The following is a 20,000-nucleotide window of genomic DNA, read 5'->3' on the forward strand; positions in this document are numbered from 1 at the left end:
TATGTATGTATGTATGTATGTGTATGTATGTATGTATGTATGTATGTATGTATGTATGTATGTATGTATGTATGTATGTGTTTATGTATTAACGTATGTACGTACGTACATATGCATCTATAAATGTATGTATGTATATATGTATGTATGCATGTATATGTATGCATGTATGCATGTATGTATGTATGTACGTATGTATGTGTTTATGTATTAACGTATGTACGTACGTACATATGCATGTATAAGTGTGTGTATGTATGCATGTATGTATGTATGTATGTATGTATGTATGTATGTATGTATGTATGTATGTATGCATGCATTGTGTATGTTAGGGAATGACTATTATATAAAACTAAAGAATGTACGGAGAATAGGAGTAATAAGTGTACCGAGTTTGGTAAGCAGGTGTAGTAAACTCGCTGAGAAGATAAATATAAAAACGGTACAGCTTATTCTTTTAGAATTGTATGGAAAGTGTAACTTGGAAATGTTAGAGAAAGGTGCGAGAAAATGAACGTTGAGTCTTAAAGAAAATAAGAAAAAACATACTGTTGTGAATTTCCTCAAAAGTTTACAGTGTACGAAAATCCTGCGGAACAATACTGGCAAGTTTCGAAACGTATTCAGAAAGTCTATTGTTCTGGTGAATGAAATAAAAGTGAGTCCTAGAAACCGGCCAGGACAATAGCAACAGCTATTAAATGGAATAATGTTGCGAAGCTATAACCAACCTTATAATGCTAATTATAACGTGTACTGGAGCATTTCATTTCTTTCACCGCATCGGTCTTCCTTTTCGTTCCTTTTTCACCAGTAATCAGTTCCTTCTTTTCTTCTTTACCAATCCTACTTCTCAATGACAGGAAATTCTTATTCTCTAAACAGTCAGCGAAATTGACAGGTAGGCATTTAGTTCTAATATTAGTTGATAAAATTTGTTTGAAATTCCCTTATACTTAACGCTTCTCCCAGCTTCTTTCGGTTTGAACAGAGTTCTTGATGGAACTGCCTTACTTTACCTCGATTTAAGTATTCCTATTTGTTTCTGTAAAAGAAAATTCCTTCAGAATAGTTCAATGAATGGAGCAAATGTATGCTTCTGGTGAAAACCATGAAGAGAGAAATTAGAATGGTTACGATGTGTTTTGTAGTTTGAATAAAATATTACTTCAAGACCCAGTGCCCTAATAAACCCTACTCTTTTCATATTTACTGTTCATCTTTTGTTTTCATTCGTGCATGCTCCGCTTAATGTTTAACCATTTATATGTCCCTCCTATGATTTTTAACTACATTCAATGGTTGAGCTCTGATTCAAGGATTCTAAGGTTTTGAAGATGTGGACCCACCTTTTGAACACTATTGTTTCTCATCTAATAACATTGTGTAGCTGTGTCTTGTTGAAGCGTCTTGTGTCGAAACGACGGAAGTCCACCACTCAAACGCAGGATTCCTACCAAAACTTTATCGCTATTAGTGACCATGGTATTCCCTAATTACTAATTGTATTTCATCTAATGCAGCCATCTGCTCAAATTATGAAATGGAAGGCATGGGTATGAAATTATCATTTCTTTGTCTTTATGTTAAAAGGCTGAAGCATGCTCAACAGTTACGATGTAGTGCTGCCATCTATTCACAAAAATACTTTATAATTAGGTTTCAGCAAAGATTTGCTTTACCACATACCGAAGTTTAGAAATAGCAGCCAAAGTACCTTAGCTAAAGCAAATCTTTGCTGAACCTTAATTATAAAATATTACTTAAGTTTACCGTGAAATGGTCCTTTTTCATGCCGAATTCTACTTGGTGAAATTATTGATTACTAGTTAATTAATTAATTTTACTCTTTGTTATTATTGACAATATTATTCACAAAAGTACTTAGAACCAACCTGAGGATTAACAAATTATTTTAAATCAAGGATTGTAAACTTTGGAGGATTAGAAAAAGATACACACACGGTGTTTCAAACAACCTTCAATGCTCGTAACCTCAATGGTTCTGTCACTGGTTGAGTATTTATAATTACAATATATAATGAATTATTTGTTAATTTGGACCAACCTGGAAATACCTATACGTTAAGTACGTATATACGTGATATATTATGGCAGAATATGACAGTCTTTGTATCTTTATATGGCTTGAAAATATAGCGATCGATAAGTGACTGAGGTTAGCAACGTGTATGAAATAAAGAAGTGGTCTTTGACTTTTATTTTGCTCATATTTATAATTGACGTATGTTAGTGAAATATATATTGTCTGCTGTTGATTCAGGTAGAAATAACACTAAACATGCGGAATAATATTGACCAAATTAAGAAAAATAAGAAGTAAAAACCATAATATATCAATTATTAATCGCCACAGACAGACAGAAAAGAGTTAAAGGAAGTTGAAAAAGCAAGTTTTGAAACTAGCAACAGAGAACCCAGAAGAGGCCTCTTCATATCAAACACTGGAGAATATAAAGTCTTGGAAGAAAATATTTATTCTCTTAGAAGATGAACAAATATCGATTTTGAAGTGAACATAGAGCAAATGTCGCTTATTTTGTCAGACTAAAAACGATTACGTCATCAAGAACTTCTACACGGTGGATCGATTGGAGTGAGCTGCTAACAATAGCAAGCAAATCTCCTTCAGATCACACCATACCTATTTCTTTATTACCCACAAGGGCTAAACACAGAGGGGACAAACAAGGACAGACACACGGATTAAGTCGATTACATCGACCCCAGTGCATAACTGGCACATTTAATCGACCTCGAAAGGATGAAAGGCAAAGTCGACCACGGCGGAATTTGAACTCAGAACGTAGCGGCAGACGAAACACCGTTAAGCATTTCGCCCGTCGTGCTAACGATCCTCCCAGCTCGCCGTCTTAGGAATGGATACATTGGGTATTGTGCTCCTTGATGCACTGTGCCAAGAGTAAATAGAAGGGTTGTTCACTGATTGAATGTCTTATATCATAGATATGATTAATCAAGATTGACCCACGGCTAAAAACAGAGACAACTGTGCTCCAAAGTCTGTTGGAATCTGTTTCGCAAGTATTACTTTTATACGTTTCCAAAGTGATATTAGCACACAATCAACAGAAAATTTTGAAAAAAGAAAAAACACAAGAAAATATCACAGGAATTAAACCTGGAAACACAGTCGTAAAACACAACTTTCTATTGTTAATGACAAAGAAAGAATATCAAAAGCAAATAATATTGCCTTAGATGTTATCGAAGTGTTCATAATTTGGCAATGTTGGCCATTGTGAATTAATAAAAGAAATTGGCAGTCGTCGCAGATGTGGCTGCATGGTGGAGAAGCTTTGCGCCACTTGGTTTCGTGTTCTGCGCCACTGTGCGGCACCTTGAGCAAGTGTGTTCTACAATATCTCTCAGGTTCGACTACTTTCTTGTGAGAGATTTTGATAGGCGGAAACTGTGAATCCCCAATGGAAGCCCGGCGTATATACATTTACATGTGTGTGTGTGATGAGTGTATTTGTCTCCATCGTTTGACGACCGATGTTAGTTTATTCAGCTCTATATTTAAGAGATGAGGAATTATTTACAATATTTACATTATTTACATTCGACGGATATTTGTCCTCATCTTGTTTGTTGTTAACACAACGTTTCGGCTGATATACCCTCCATCTTTCATCAGGTATCTTGGGGAAATTTCGAACATGCGTTCTCTTTCCTAAGGTATTTTTCGATGTTGTTGTTGTTATTATGATTATTATTATTATTATTTTTATTATTATCATTCAGGTAACTGCCAGGAATCGAACTCGGAATTTTGGGGTTAGTAGCCTACGCTCTTAACCACTACGTCCCGGGCATATGGCGTAGTGGTTAAGAGCGCGGGCTTACTAACCCCAAGATTCCGAGTTGGATTCCAAGCATTGACCTGAATAATAATAATAATGCTAATAATAATAACATCGAAAAATACCTTAGGAGTGAGAACTCAGTTTTGAAATTTCCCCAAGACACCTGATGAAGGCTGGAGGGTATATCAGCCGAAACGTTGTGTTAACAACAAACAAGATGAGGACAAATATCTGTCAAATGCAAATAACGGCGTTAGTTTGTTTCCATCCGCGTAGCTTAGCAGTTCGTTAAAATGGTCGGTAGAATAAGCGCCAGACTTTTAAATAAGCGCTGGGATCAATTTCTTCAACAAAGCCCTTCAGTGACTGAAACAAGCAAAATATAAAAGAATCCTTTAGAATATAGTTCTATCTTTACTACCACAAGGGACTAAACGCAGAGGGGACAAACAAGGACAGACAACGGATTAAGTCGATTACATCGACCCCAGTGCGTAGCTGGTTCTTAATTTATCGACTCCGAAAGGATGAAAGGTAAAGTCGATCTCGGCGGAATTTGAACTCAGAATGCAACGACAGACGAAATACTGCTACGCATTTCGCCCGGCGTGCTAACGTTTCTGCCAGCTCGCCGCCTTAGAATCCTTTAGAATATAGTGTTAAAGAAAGAAATTTCACGGGGAAAACCATGCTCAGCTTTTCAGAAGTTCCCTTTTTCCCTCAAGCAGTTTGTAATATATGCAAATTTCTACGCAACGCAAATTTTCATCGCATGGAATTGCTTATATCAATATTCTATCGAAAGTAAAGTATGAATGTTTCGTGTTCTTTGTTTTGTATTGTTTTACTTTCTCAAGCTATCCAAGGGGAAATTACTTTATTTTCACGTTCCCGTAGCCAATACTTACATTGTAAATACCAAAAAAAAAAGGAAAAATAGAAAGAAACAAAAAACATAGAAAGTATGAATGGAGGAATTTATGTTTAGTGTCTGGTATGTTTAGCAATTTGTAAAACTCTTGAAAACATTAGCGTAAAAGTTTCTTTTTTTTTTTTAATATCCGATTCTCCTAGAAAAGAGAATTTATAACGCTTCCAACAAGAATTGATGGCGAACCAAATGCAAATAATCCATGTTATACTCACCCCATCGACATATCTTATTTTGAAATATTCGTCAGTTTATGACCCCATAGGGTATCACGTGCAGTAAATACTGCCAAACGATTTTTCTCACAAATTTACAAACACATTTTTTACAGCGCTCCTTTCAAATGGATATTACAAATAAGGATAGCAAAACACGAAACAAATAGTTTGATCGATAAATGGGACGTTTCAGAGATGAGAAATATTTAACATCTAATATTGATTATTCCTTCCTGATAAAATGGTGTTCACGAAACGGCAATGCCAAAGGGGAAGACGACCTTGCAGTTTAACCCCTTTATTTGGCGAAGATATGAAGATATACTACAAACAGCAATAATTAAATAAAAAAGCAACTCAACGTGCTATTTACCGTCTTCAAGTACATATTTATGGTTGAGAAGTGAAATAACATCGTATTCGGTATAAAAGAAGTGCAAGCTAAGATGTATCCTCTTCCAATCATCACCACCGCTAGAGCCTTCTTTTTCTACCAGCACATCTTTCTTTTATGTTTTTTGCGAAGTATAAAGAACAAGGGAAACAAAACGAGGGAAAAACTGACGTCAGCAAATTTAAGATGGCAGAAAAGGAAGCAGAAATGAACGATACACTTCCCTTAAGTAATTTGGAGGAATAAAAAGCAGCAAGCAGTTCGATGGAAGTCGGAAATACTTTGCCTCATATCGAGGATATGTTGGTTTTAAAGAACACCAGACATTCTCTCTGAAGGAGTCGCTTTTGGTCGTGAAATCTCTCTGACGATGTCGTTTCATGTCTGACCAATAAAATCCAACGGAAGAGCTATAAAATTTCTCTTCATACAGCAAGGATTAAACCGAGGCCATGGAAGAATATGTTTTATGATCTTTTTCCTCTTAGCTGTAAGTGATATTTATCTTTTTGTTTTTTTATGTCTTGCTTGTTGCTATCACTAGACTGCGGCCATTCTGGGGCACCACTGTACTTTTATTCAGATTTTAAGTCTGGTTCTTATCCTATCTCTCTCCTTTACGGAACGACTAAGTTACGGGGATGTAAGCAAACCAACACCTGCTATCAAGCAGTGGTAGGGGACAAACACAGATAGAAAGACACACACACACCACACATATATATATATATTCATATACGAAGAAGAGTCAAAAGGTACACGCACTCTTGTCTTTTCAATATATTAACCCAAAAGCCGTGGATAAAAAAGTACGTCCTTTTCTATATAGTCTCCTTCATTTTCGATGCATTTGGTCCAGCGGTCCACAAGCTTGCGTATTCCCTCCAAAAAGAAGGTTTTTGGTTGGTCGTTCAACCAGTCATGCACCGCTTCCTTCACATCTGTGCTCAGTGGATTGTACGCTGAAAGACAGAAAAGAGACAGACTGACGTTTCGGATTAATTTCACTGGAATCCTTTCTCAAAGTAGAAAGAAAAAGAAAGGAATAAGAAAAAAGAAACAAAACAAAACATGATACCTCTTCAAAGCACGGGTGTTTCTTGTGATTCTTTGTCTGTCAATGTAGAACAAGAGATAAACAGTGAAGGTCACAAAAGAGTAAAATGAAGTATTTATAAAAAAATAAGTGTAAGGGTTGCGAATTTTGCTTTTAATAAGTAGGGTGCAGGTAGATAGTGAGATTCTGAATTCGAAACAAAAAAAAACGATTAAGGATCTGTTTGAGAATAGAACAGACGAGTTGTTGGAACCGTCCGACTGCTGTGAGGAATAAATAATCTAACGCTTTGGTTCCTGGTTCTTTGTCTGAATATTGAGAAACACAGAGAGTGTTATTCTCTTGCTGACAAAGTGACAACAACATTTTATCTGCTTCATTCACAGATGAAGGGCATGTAACTGAAACAAAATGACTCTTCACCTCTCAGGGCCACTGAACTTGTCAAACTCTTCAACGAGAATCTCCCACCTAAATATTTTAGGCCACAACACGAAGAATCTCAGACAAATTCATTTCAGCAAGTAACACGCTTGTTCGAGTGGGCCATAATTGTAAACATGAGCCGGAGAGCAAAAGAGCTTTGGCGTCTGTACGAAATCGGATTAAATCAACGGTTTCTAAACTTCAATATTGTGGAAGATTGATTTTATCTTTTAATTCATTCATGTATATTTTCAAATCAATAGGCCAAACTCACACACAAAATAAACAGCGATCACTTTTGAAAACAATGAAGCAATGTTATAGAAATGTTCCGTTGGCCAATGGCGTTCATTGATTTCTTCATTTCATTACCAAATTCCTAATGCTCATCTTAACAGACAAGCTGACATGACTGATTTTATTCTTCTGTCATGCTGTTTTTTTCTATTTTAATTTTCTTTTCCTTTTTGTCCATTCGTTTTTTGTTCTTTTTTATCAGGGATTTATAAAATTGAAGAAAATCTCAAATGAATAAAAAGATATTAAAAATAAATCTTGTTATTTTACTGCGTGTTTAGATTGAGAAATTAGCATCATTCAAGTAAAAATTATGGAAATCTTTTATAAATATTAAAGCGGAAATTCCTTATGTATTTACTTAACGTTTTAAGCGATATATCGATGCGATGTCACAGCTGGCTGCGAGGAGTGGCTGTCGGATAAGCAGTGGACGCTTCAGTGGTTTGTTGCCATTCAATGGCACTGTCTTTTGTTGATGAGCAAGAAAACTAGTAGATAGATGTAGAGGTTGAGAAGTACATAGATAGGTGGGTAGCAAAGTAGACAGACAGATAGATGGGTAGATAGTTAGATAGACACATACATACATAAAGACAGACAAACTGACATACCAACATAAATAGATACATGTATGCATAGATACATACATAAAGACACAGACAGACATACCGACATAGATAGATGCATACATGCATACATACAGACAGACAGTCAGGCAGGCAAGGCAGACGGACAGACATAGACATAGACAGATAGACAGTCATACAGACAGACAGACAGATAGATAGACACATACATACATAAAGACAGGCAGACAGACCGACATAGATAGATAAATACATACATACGTACATACAGACAGCCAGGTAGACATGCAGACGGACAGACATAGACATAGATAGATAGATAGATAGATAGATAGATAGATAGATAGATAGATAGATAGATAGATAGATAGATAGATAGATAGATAGATAGATAGGTTGACAGACGAATAGATAATTAGATCGATAGGTAAATGGGTAGAAGTCTTACAGATGCAAGCATCGATGGTGCTATACTTTGGACTGGCAATTTTATGTGTGCATCGCATTTAGTTGAAGCGCTGAAATTTAAGTGTTGCAATTCGAATCTGATCTAATATCCTGCTTCAAATAACAATTCTAGATCACTTTGATTCACTTTGGTTTTACATCTTGACTTAACATGTTGGTATATAACCCCAGGTCGGCCCTGATCGTGCCATCTTATGACACGCAGATAACTGAACGAATAACGAGATGCATCTTTTCCACTTCTACCACGACTCCGTCCGGACGAATACCATACTGCATATTCCAGCATGCTGTAAGAGTTACAGACATGTTAGATTCTCTCCACTTTCATATCTTTTTATTTACGTCCGTATGTAGTCACGTTGGCCAGTCAGAAGTGAAACCGGTAAGAGCATGACGGTTTTTTTCTCTAAATTTATTTAAGAAGGCGTGCATCTGGGTTCGATTTGATCCACTAAACACTCTAAGGCGGTGCCGTAGCATGGTTGCAGCTCTGTGATTATAAAGGTGTGACATTACGTATATATATATATATATATATATATATATATATATATATATAATATATATATATATATAAATATAATTAGAAGGTATGTTAACCTCGTGAAGGGATGGTTGCATCCAAAGAAATTCTTGTTCAATATCTAGTATTTGGGGGGAATAAAATTCTCGTATAACAATAGGTATATATTAAGCATATAGATTATACCATTTAAAAGAAGAAAAGAAAATGGAGATAAGGAAGTTTAATAATTGTTTTTTATTAACAAATTGGTCATCTTCGCTTCTTACAGCCGTTTCGATTAATACTCAATAATTTAATTTCAAATTTGTACACTGAATTTACATTTATGCGACATGAGCATAATTTCATAAGAGACATTTTTTGAGAGGTCCACATATAACATCCCAAGGTACATCTGTTTTTCTCTGATGAAATTATAATCATGTCATTTAAATTTAAATTTAATGCACAAATTTCTAAATAAATTATTGAGTATTAATTAAAACGGCTTCAAGAAGGGAAAATGACCAATTTGTTAATAATAAACAATTATCAACTTCCTTATCTCCATTTTCTTTTCTTCTTTCAAATATATGTCTGTGTGTTCATGCCTGTATATATATATATATGTGTGTGTGTGTGTGTGTGTGTGTGTGTGTGCATATATATATATTTATATATACCTTTGTGTATAAATATATATATATAATTATTATTATTATTATTATTATTATTATTATTATTATTATTATTATTATTATATATGTATATATACATATACATATATATATATATATATATATATATATATGCACGTGAGTGGCGGGGTGGTAAGTAGCTTCTTACCAACCAAATGGTTTCAGGTTCAGTCCCACTGCGTGGCACGTTGTGCGAGTGTCTTTTACTATAGCCTCGGGCCGACCAAAGCTTTGTGGGTGGATTTCGTGGACGGAAACTGAAAGAAGGCTGTCGTATATGTGTGTGTGTGTTGTGTGTGTGTGTGTGCATATATATATATTATATATACCTTTGTGTATAAATATATATATAAATTATTATTATTATTATTATTATTATATTATTATTATATATGTATATATATATATATATATATATATATATATATTATATATATATATATATATATATATATATGCACGTGAGTGGCGGGGTGGTAAGTAGCTTCTTACCAACCAAATGGTTTCAGGTTCAGTCCCACTGCGTGGCACGTTGTGCGAGTGTCTTTTACTATAGCCTCGGGCCGACCAAAGCTTTGTGGGTGGATTTCGTGGACGGAAACTGAAAGAAGGCTGTCGTATATGTGTGTGTGTGTGTGTGTGTGTGTGTGTGTGTGTGTGTGTGCTTGTCCCCCCGCCATCGCTTTACAACCAATGGTGTTATGTTCAAGTCCCCGTAACTTAGTGGTTCGGCAAAAGGGACCGATAGAATAAGTACTAGGCTTACAAAGAATAAGTCCTGGGGTCGATTTGTTCGACTAAAGGTGGTGCTCCAGCATGGCTGCAGTCAGATGAATGAAACAAAAGAATAAAAGAATATACTACACACATACATACACATTTTAATATAGTAAGAACATATTTAAAAGCATAGAAATATCGCTAAACTGACGGGAAGAGGGGAGATTTAAAGTTGCTCTACTGAGATGGAAAAAGTGATAGCAATAAAGGTTGTGAGACTGGAATTGAAATGTAAGCAAAAGTGAGGAGGAAAGAACAGTGATGTGATTTGTATAGGAAAGAGAAAGGAACAGAAAATACGAGAAAAAGAGAAGAGTAGAGAATATACGAAATGGCTAGAATTTGTTAGAATCAGACGAGTCACGACAGATCATAGAAGCTAACTTTATTGAAAATCGGGCATAGAAAGAAGATCAAAGAGAATTCTTTGAAAGAAAAGGAAAAGATAAAAAGAAAATAGCTAGGCTTTGCTTTCTAAGCCATTGGCAGGTGGCCTTTCGGCAGCTTTAGCACAATAGAAGCATTCAAGCGCGTAGACCAGACAAGACAGGAACCGCAAAGAAAAATACAAAAGAAGCAAAAAGATAAGATAATAGAATGATAAAACTAATAAAAGGTAAATTATGAAAGGAATTTTAAAGCCTTCAAGATGCAATAAGAATAAAAGTATATCATAATCTTAACAGGCTGCTTTTATTCGTATAAACAAAGAAGGATATAGGAAAGTTAGGACGAGCATGTTGGATCGAAATAATGGTTAATAGTTGTTTAATATGATTGACGTAAGTTGATATCTGGAATAAAAGTAAATGTTTGAAAAATTTAGTGTCTGCCGAATGTAATTGCTTCCCGCTGTTTGTTGATGGATAGACATCTATTCTCTCGTAGTATTTCCAGCAAATCCCAGAAGCATAGATCGCATGCAGATTGGCCACTTTGGTAAAGTCTTCCAATCCTAATAATTGACCAGCAAATATTACAGGAAACGTTCTTAGCTTTGAGGTAATTGATATAATTTGCTAACGAGCTAGATTTGCGTGTAACATGAAAATGAACTGAGATTATCTATATAAGATCACTTGAAATCGGTAGAAGAACCAATGTATATTTTTGTCGAATGCTGTTGCATAGTTTGAACAGTGCATCTGTAAATATTATAATGCAAGCAAGACAACACTGAGGGAAATGTTTGTTTACTCTACAATTACAGCTCTTCGTTACGTGTTAAAATATCATTAGCATTGATGCCTTTGTGGTTAATATCTTTCTTTTTCTCCATAATATTGTCAATACGATTCTTCTAATTGTCATTATTAAGATTATTATTAAGGCAGCTAGCTGGCAGAATCGTTAGCACACCGGTCAAAATACTTAGCGGCATTTCGTCCATCTTTACGTTCTGAGTTCAAATCCTGCTGGGGTTGATTTTACATTTCATCCTTTAGGGGTCGATGAAATAAGTTCCTATCAAATATTGTGATCGATGTAATTGACTAGACCCCCTCCACACTAAATTTCAGGTCTTGTGCCAATAAGACAAAAGATGATTATTATTATTACAGTTATGTGAAGGCACGTGGCTTAGTGGTTTGGGCATTCGGCTCACGATTGTAAGGTCGTGAGTTCGATTCCCGGCGATGCGTTGTTTCCTTGAGCAAGACACTTTATTTCACGTTGCTCCAGCCCACTCACCTGGCAAAAATGAGTAGTATCTGTATTTTTCAAAGGGCCAGCCTTGTCACACTGTGACATGCTGAATCTCCCTGAGAATTAGGTTAGGGGTACACGTGTCTGTGGAGTGCTCAGCCACTTGTACGTTAATTTCACTAGCAATCTGTTCAGTTAATCGTATCAGCTGGGACCCTCGTCGTCGTAACCGACGGAGTTCTCCTACAGTTATATTTGGAAGGATTATAAATATTATCATTACTATTAATATTTCTATTAAGTTGGGGAGATGACAGAATCTTTGGTGAGTCGAACAAATTGCTCAGAGACATTTCTTCCAGTTCGTTACTTTCTGAGCTCAGATCCCTCCAAGATGAAATTAAATACCAAAAAAAAAAATTGCAGTCATCGACTGATAACCCTCCGATCGAAATTGCTGGTTTTCTGCCAAGGTTAGAAAAAATTATTGTTGTTGACCTCAAAAGAATTTTAGAAACCTTTGAAAGAATGTGAAATAATTCTTTTTTTGGAATAGAATATCTCCTTTTCTCTTGGACTTTCCTCTGTCTCCAGTTTTTGAAGAAGAGCTTTGCTCGAAACGTAAAAATACCTTTCTTTCCCTGGGCGTTTTTTAATACTTTGCACATGTAACACGGCTTCGCATCGTTTTTTTTTTTGTTTTTTTTCCTTCGTTTGTTTGGATTGAATACAAACATACATACATATATGTATATGTATATATAATATATATATATATTATATATATATATACACTCATACATAGATATACCCTTGTATACTTGTATAAGCATACATTTAAATGCATTTGTGTATACAGACATATATGTATGTGTACATATGTTTATGTGTGAATGTATACATACATACATACATATATATATATATATATATATACTCTCACTCTCTCTCTCACACACACACGTACACACCTGGTGCGTGTTTGTGGTGTTTTTCCTCCAGCATTATCTGCTTTAACAGTAAGTACGAGACTATAATTACGGTGAAGTGAATATATTTCACAAGAGCCCCATGTGGTCGAAGCTGTATTAGAATACACGACATACATTAAAGATCCTCAAAACACCTGACTTCATTGAGATTCAGCTTGTGATACGACTGTTTGCCATTAACTCTCTCTCTCTCCCTCCCTTTCGCTCATTCTTCTCTCTCTCTCTCTCTCTCTCTCTCTCTCGTTCACTCACTCTCACTCGCTATCTCTCTACCTTTCTATCTATTTATCTCTGTCCTATTTTGAACGCAATTTTTTAACTTACTTCGTAACAAAATATATATTCTTACGACACAGAACTTAACAATTCTTCTTATGATAAGACTCGGTGATACATGGTTATTTTCTGTGCGAATAGAGAAGATATACATTTTCCTTCTTCTTTTACTTGTTTCAGTTATTAGACTACTGCCAAGCTGGAGCATTGCCTTGAAAAGTTTAACTGAACAAAGAGTCCCCAGGATTTGTTTTTAAAAAACAAATTTTGTGGATCTTTTCGCTTTGACCGGCAGATTTTTAAAATAATTTCCACGTAACTAAGCACTTTTAAACTTCGTTTACTGGTAGAATGTGTTTATAAAACATGTTTTTCTCTTGATTTTCTCGAGAAAATTCTGTAATTTGTAAGCTATTTGCTGTTTAATTTCTTGCATTTCTTCACAAAGATCCGGAGATATTGTATTCATCTCAATAGACGTCATTGATTGGTTGAAATTGCCGAAATGCAAGAAATCTTAGGAAAGAGATGGAAGACTGCAGATGCTAAATCTAGCGAATAGGGTTGGGTGCAAAAGCGATACGATGTTGTTTTGGGCGAGAAACTTGCGAGCGAGTGAAGCTCGGTAACAGGCTGCATTGTCGTAGTGAATAATCTAATTCTTCGCGCTCTTCAGATCCAGTCGCTTACGCCGAATGTCATCCCTCAAACGCTATAAAACGTCGTTGATTGTCCTCCAATAATCTTCATACACAAACTGATGAATTTTCTCCACCTTTCGTGGCGGGCCTTCTGAATCGCTTATCGTCTTCCAGAGACGTTCTTCCGCTTTTAAAACGCCCATACCACTCGAAACATCGCATACAACCCATTGCCGCGTCACCATAAGCTTGCCGAAGAATGCTCAATGTCTCTGTAGCAGACTTCCCAAGTTGAACAAAAAATTTCACGTTAGCTCTCAGTTCCAGCTTCCTGTCCATAACAAAAATCGCAGACTATGGCATACATGTAATCACAAAAATACAAATTTCGCAACTTGCGAAGTAAACACAGCGGTGTCATTCGGTACGCTGCCACATGAAGGTCACGGCTTGCTCTCACTGCGCACGTAACTGTGTGCTGCCACAGTCCTGGAATTTTTTAGTACAACCTCGTAGAAGACAGACAGACAAGCAGATAGATAGATAGATAGATAGATAGATAGATAGATAGATAGATAGATAGATAGATAGATAGATAGATAGATAGTTAGATAGATAGAGAGAGAGAGAGATAGAGAGAGAGAGAGGGAGAAATAGATGGATGGATAGATAGTTGAAATTTTTGAGTATGTATGAAGATTTATTTAAATTTAAATTAATCCTTTTAACCGGTTTCACATGTGTATGCTTTTATAAAGAAATTACATGTGTATGCTTTTAGAAATTGTAAATTTTGGGGAACTGGAGCTAAATCGCAAACTGTAATTTTTCTGGCCACATACACACACACACATGTGCGTGCATGTGGGTGTATGCGTGTGTAATATAACATAATATCTACGGCGTAATTGATTTGCTAAATATTTTCCAGCTTAGGTGGGGGCGGTTATGTACCGAATACGTGATAACAAGATAACAACTACACGCCTTTATTAGCAAGCGATACTGATAACTTTGTTATGGTTTGAAACACTTCTATCTGATAAGTTGATACACGTGATTAAGAAAGATTATCATTACAATAATAAAATTATAAATTATATTTGCTGCTGTCTGTGATAAATTGTTAAAATCTGTTAAGTTTGTCAAGTTAAAAAGAAAAAGTTATCCAAGGTTTTTATTTGTGTTTTCGTTTTGTTTCGAATTAGATAATAACCATTTTAAGCTGTTCAACTTGCAGACACTGGAATCTAGTTATCATGATAGACTTAACATTTTATTACACACTGCAGTTGGCTGTGGTCGTTTGGCAGGTCAATTTCGTTTGTCTCGGTTTCTATAGATTAGTTTAAGAGAAATTTAATGCGTCTTAAAAGCTAAAAAATAAAATGAAGACGCAGAATCTCTGTCTTCATGATATTGGTAAACATTAAACAGGAATCTCCTAATAATTGGTTTTAAACTGTACAAAGAACGTGAATGTGCTTCAAGTGTTTTGGAGGAAACAACGAAAAGAGACGGCTGTGAGCGCCATTAACGCAGTTATTTAATTTGATACTGGATTGTTGCGGTCATTAAAATATTTGCATAGACGCAAGTATGGCTGCATGGTAAGAAGCATGCTTCTCAGCTACACGGTTCCGGGTTCGATCCCACAGCGTAGCCCCTTGGGCTTGTGTTTTCTACTATATCTTGGTGTTAATCAAAGCCTTGTGAGTGAATTTGTAAAGGGAAATTGTAAGAATCTTGCCGTATGTATTTATGTGTGTGGAGGGGGTAATAGTGGTGGTGGGGTGTTTGCGTTTGTCTCCAACCACTGCTTGCCAACCGGTAATGGTTTGTTTACGTGCCAGAAAAACCAGGCTTAAAAATAAGCACTGGAGTTGATTTACTCGACTAATTACTGTGCCTCAACATGACCTCAATCTAGTGTCTGATAGAAGTAGAAGATAAAAGAAGTTCTGTTTTGCGAAAATGGCATCAACCAAGCATCTCTTTTATTTTGGCAGTCAATTATGTTTCGTTCATTAATAATTATTCTTCGCAGACAAGAAGCCTAAGAAAATTTTTTTTAAAGTTTATAAAGTTTAAAAATTTTGGGTTAATAGAAGAGTCGATTATATTTAGGCCAGTTCTTGACAGGTCCATGATTTATTGAGTCTGAAAGGACGAAAAGCAAAATTGATTCCGGTGGGTTTTAAACTCAGATCTTTAAAAACCGGAAAACATACGAAGAGACATTTTATCTGACTTTCTAACGACTCTGCAAGATTGTCGTCTTCCTTTTGTTTAATACTTTTTGTTGCTCTCGGGGCATAAGACAATTTAGCTTACATCATTCCTTTTATTGATATGCTTTGGAAATACGTCGTTCCGGGTTCAGTCCCACTGTGCAGCACCTTCGGCAGGAGTCTACTCTCATAGTCCCAGGCCGATTAATGACTTGTGAGTGTAACTGGAGACCTGAACCAATTGGTTATTGATACTCTCAAGGACCAAGGACCAGGGACCAGGTGGTGACATTAAACCGAGCGACAGATTTTGCCTACCACACAAAAAGGCCATAGCAATATTTGAACTCGGAACGCAAGATCCGGGCCAGATACTGTGAGACATCTCGTCTGACTCTCTAACGATTTTGCTATCTACTACTCTAAATTATTTCTTTGTTGACACTTGAAAGATAAAAGACAAATTTGACCTTAGAGGATCCGAACTCAAAACGCTGAATACGTATCGCCCGATGCCCTAACGATTCTGTAAATTCGCCGCCGAGTTGACTCGAAAACAAGCAAAACTAAGCCAATAACTATTGGAAACACCTGTAGTAAGCACGTGACTGCAGTTAAACAATAATTATTTTATTTTCTACGTTTATGAGCGTTCATTAGGGAGGCTAATTGACATAATGCTGTATACAGGGAACCGACAAGCTCCTTAAACTGCGATTATTAATGATGCCCAAATAAATAGAAAAAAACACATTTTAGGAATAAATCACCTAATTATATCCAACACGACTAAATCACCTCGTATTTTATCAACTGAAGCTCGACTGAATTTTCACTTCAAATAAAAATATTTTCTTTCGATTAGGCACAAAATGTTGTTGACAAAATACGGCAGATATTGTATTCACCTCAACAGACGTCCTTCATTGGTTGAAATTGCCGAAATGCAAGAAATTAAGCAACAAATAGCTTACAAACTACAGGATTTTCTCAAGAAAGCCAAGAGAAAAAGATGTTTTATGTAACACATTCTACCAGTATACGAAGTTTAAAAGTGTTTAGTTACAAAGAAATAATTTTAAAAATCTGCCGGTCAAAGTGAAAAGATCCTGGTTCTGTGTTTTAGGACACAGAAAATATGAAGTACACCGAAATTAGTTTCAAAGTGAACCTGAAATCGCATTGTGCTCTCAGCTTGTTAACATCTACGGTTTACCTTATGCTATGCAATAGTCACTTCTTTATAGCGTAAAATATTACTTTTAAACAATGAAAGGTTAGAGAGCGGGCAGAATTCTTACCACACCGGACAAGATGTTTAGCGGCATATCTACCGGCTCTTTGCGTTCTTAGTTCAAATACCGTCAAGATCGGCCTCACTGTTCATTCATTCGATAGAATGAGTACCAGTTGATCATTGAAATCGATGTAATCAACTCCTCACTACTCCCAAAATTGCCGGCCTTGTGCCGAAATTAGAAAGAACTATTTTACACAATGAAAGAAATCGTCGAGAACAGGACGAAATTCTGAAATGATATTCGGTCGTTAATCCTCGGTTCTGAGTTCAAATCCTTCGGTAATCAATTATAAGTTTGATTTACACAATAAATGACAGTAATAAAGTGAAAAAACAACATCATAAATACTAGAATGATTAAGATATTGAACAGCCAACTCATGGGTTGTATCGTGGCTAAAGGCACGTTGGTATGTTTCTGGGCAGAATATTTTGTTCTACATTTCTTCACCTTGTAAAGAATAAACTATTTTGAATGACACAACAATGCACTATAATACAAACAATGGACTTATATACCTGTTGTAATTTAATCCTCCATATCCCATATCATATCCTCATATGAGGATATGATATTTCGAATAAAATTCCTTCTTCAGATATCCCAAGCAATTGATGGAGTCGCTGCTATAATCGGTTTTCTAACGGCTTTTCTTTTCTATTTTTCGGAAGCGTCTCAGCAGTGGTCTGACGAAGCTCCTTCCGGAATTCCTCATGAGAAGTGCGTGAGGTCGGTCATGTCTCAATCTCGTGTGTGCTAGCACATCCTTAGCGCTGCTTCTAAGTGGTGTGGTATACGTACAGCTTCCCCCTTTTTTTGCCCCCTTCTCCTTGTTCTCCCTCTTCGCCATCCAACTGTTCAAACTTCAGGTTTTTCTTTCTCCCGTTTAACGTCACGCAATTCAAACTAACATCCCACAAGATGGATTACACTTACTCACTTTGAAAAACATTGGGGCAGATCGATCGATCAGATTTATTTTATTTTCCCTTCAACAAATAACATGTCTTCCTGTTTTAAAATAACTATTTCAAACGTGGTCGTTATATTTATACGTTTTAATCTATTAATACAACTATCTGATATACATCTATTATATTTTTGGTTTTCTTTCTTTTTCTTTCCAGATTACGATTCAGAACGGAATTCGCAACAAACTGAAGACTAATCGGACACATTACAAGACATGAACAGATAGTGCCAAAGTAGAACTGTAGATATGATGTATACAAAACCAAATCATCGGATTCTAAAATAGTTGCATGAAAAGCAAAATTTTCGATTCCATCGATTTCCAAAGATCAAAAAAAAAAAAATTAAACATTTTCGATCTCTCTTGTAGATTTACTAACAAGGATCTTTGTTTTTGTTTTGTTTTCGTTTTTGTTTTTAAATTTTATTGATATTTTTCTGAACTACATTGTAAATATTTTGTTGATTTCTGCGTGAAACATTTAAAAAAAATATCTTTGTTTTGATGTTTGTGTTTTTGTGTTTTATTTTATTTCCATAATATGTACATGCATAGAAAATTCTACAAGTTTTCCTGACGCCAACTCATTTCATATTAACTAGAAAACGTTCGGATATGATATCTTTATTTCCTAATAAGAAACCCAACATCAAATTTAAACAAATAAAACAAATCAAGCGACAGATGGCATAGATTTCTAACGAAAGTGGTTCTCATTTTCTAGAATATGTAGATTTTTCTTTTTAATTCTATAAAACGTAAAAATTTACGTGGATCTCATATCTAAGATTGCAAACAAATACTACTGAATTTCAAATTACAACTTAAATATATAATGCAATCAAATGCCATCACAAGCAAAATAAATTTTGATTCATTTTAAAGCAATTTCATCTCTCTTCAACCACTGAAAATATTCAAATATTCAAAGATGGAAATTTTATTAACAACGAGTTCAATTTTTCCTTTAGAGGAATTTTCATTTCAAAATTTTAGCCTTACAAACTTTAGTGATGAAAACGTGACATTTTCAGATAAAACTATTTATTCCACTCCCAGTGTCACAAATATTTTAATTTCGCTGTTTCTGGCATTGATGATAGTTGGGTGTATTTTTGGAAATGTTCTGGTTATTTTGTCTGTTATTCTTTATAAACCGCTTCGGAGTGTTCAAAACTTTTTCATCGTTTCTCTTGCTGTGTCTGACTTATCAGTAGCAGCTCTTGTAATGCCATTTCATGTGTCGAACCTTGTCCTAGGATACTGGATCTACGGCTGGCTGCTCTGCGAGATATGGTTAACGCTTGATGTACTTCTATGCACTTCGTCGATTTTGAATCTTTGTGCTATTGCAGTCGATCGATATTGGGCCATACACGACCCATTAAACTATGCTCAGAAACGAACACCAACACGAGTGGGATTAATGATTGCAGCTGTGTGGTTTGTTAGTGCAATGGTTTCAATTCCTCCTGTCTTTGGTTGGAATGAAAGTGGACAACTCTACAATGAAATCGAAATGCAGTGTCACTTAACAGATGACCGCAGCTACGTGGTCTTTTCCGCCTTCGGCTCATTTTACATTCCTCTTATAATGATGACTTTTATTTATTTCAAAATCTTTCTTGCCATTAGACGCCGTTTGCGAAAGCGACGCGAACAGACTGCTATGTGTAAAATCAAAGCTAATTCAACCAATAAAGAAGATAAGAAAGAAC

The 20,000-nt window shown here is 35.6% G+C and overlaps 1 protein-coding gene across 1 annotated transcript in view; it reads left to right on the forward strand.

The window, feature by feature from the left end:
• LOC115219774 (probable G-protein coupled receptor No18) overlaps positions 1-20,000 on the forward strand; it is a 293,273-nt gene that overhangs the window by 271,821 nt on the left and 1,452 nt on the right. Inside the window, exon 3 of the mRNA XM_029790028.2 lies at positions 18,437-20,000. This exon is cut by the window's right edge and continues 1,452 nt beyond it. Coding sequence (XP_029645888.1) covers positions 19,214-20,000 — 787 coding nt within the window. The 5' untranslated portion in view covers positions 18,437-19,213. The remainder of the gene's footprint in view (positions 1-18,436) is intronic.

The sequence above is a fragment of the Octopus sinensis genome, linkage group LG15 (genome assembly GCF_006345805.1).
Source record: "Octopus sinensis linkage group LG15, ASM634580v1, whole genome shotgun sequence".
Taxonomy (NCBI): domain Eukaryota; kingdom Metazoa; phylum Mollusca; class Cephalopoda; order Octopoda; family Octopodidae; genus Octopus; species Octopus sinensis.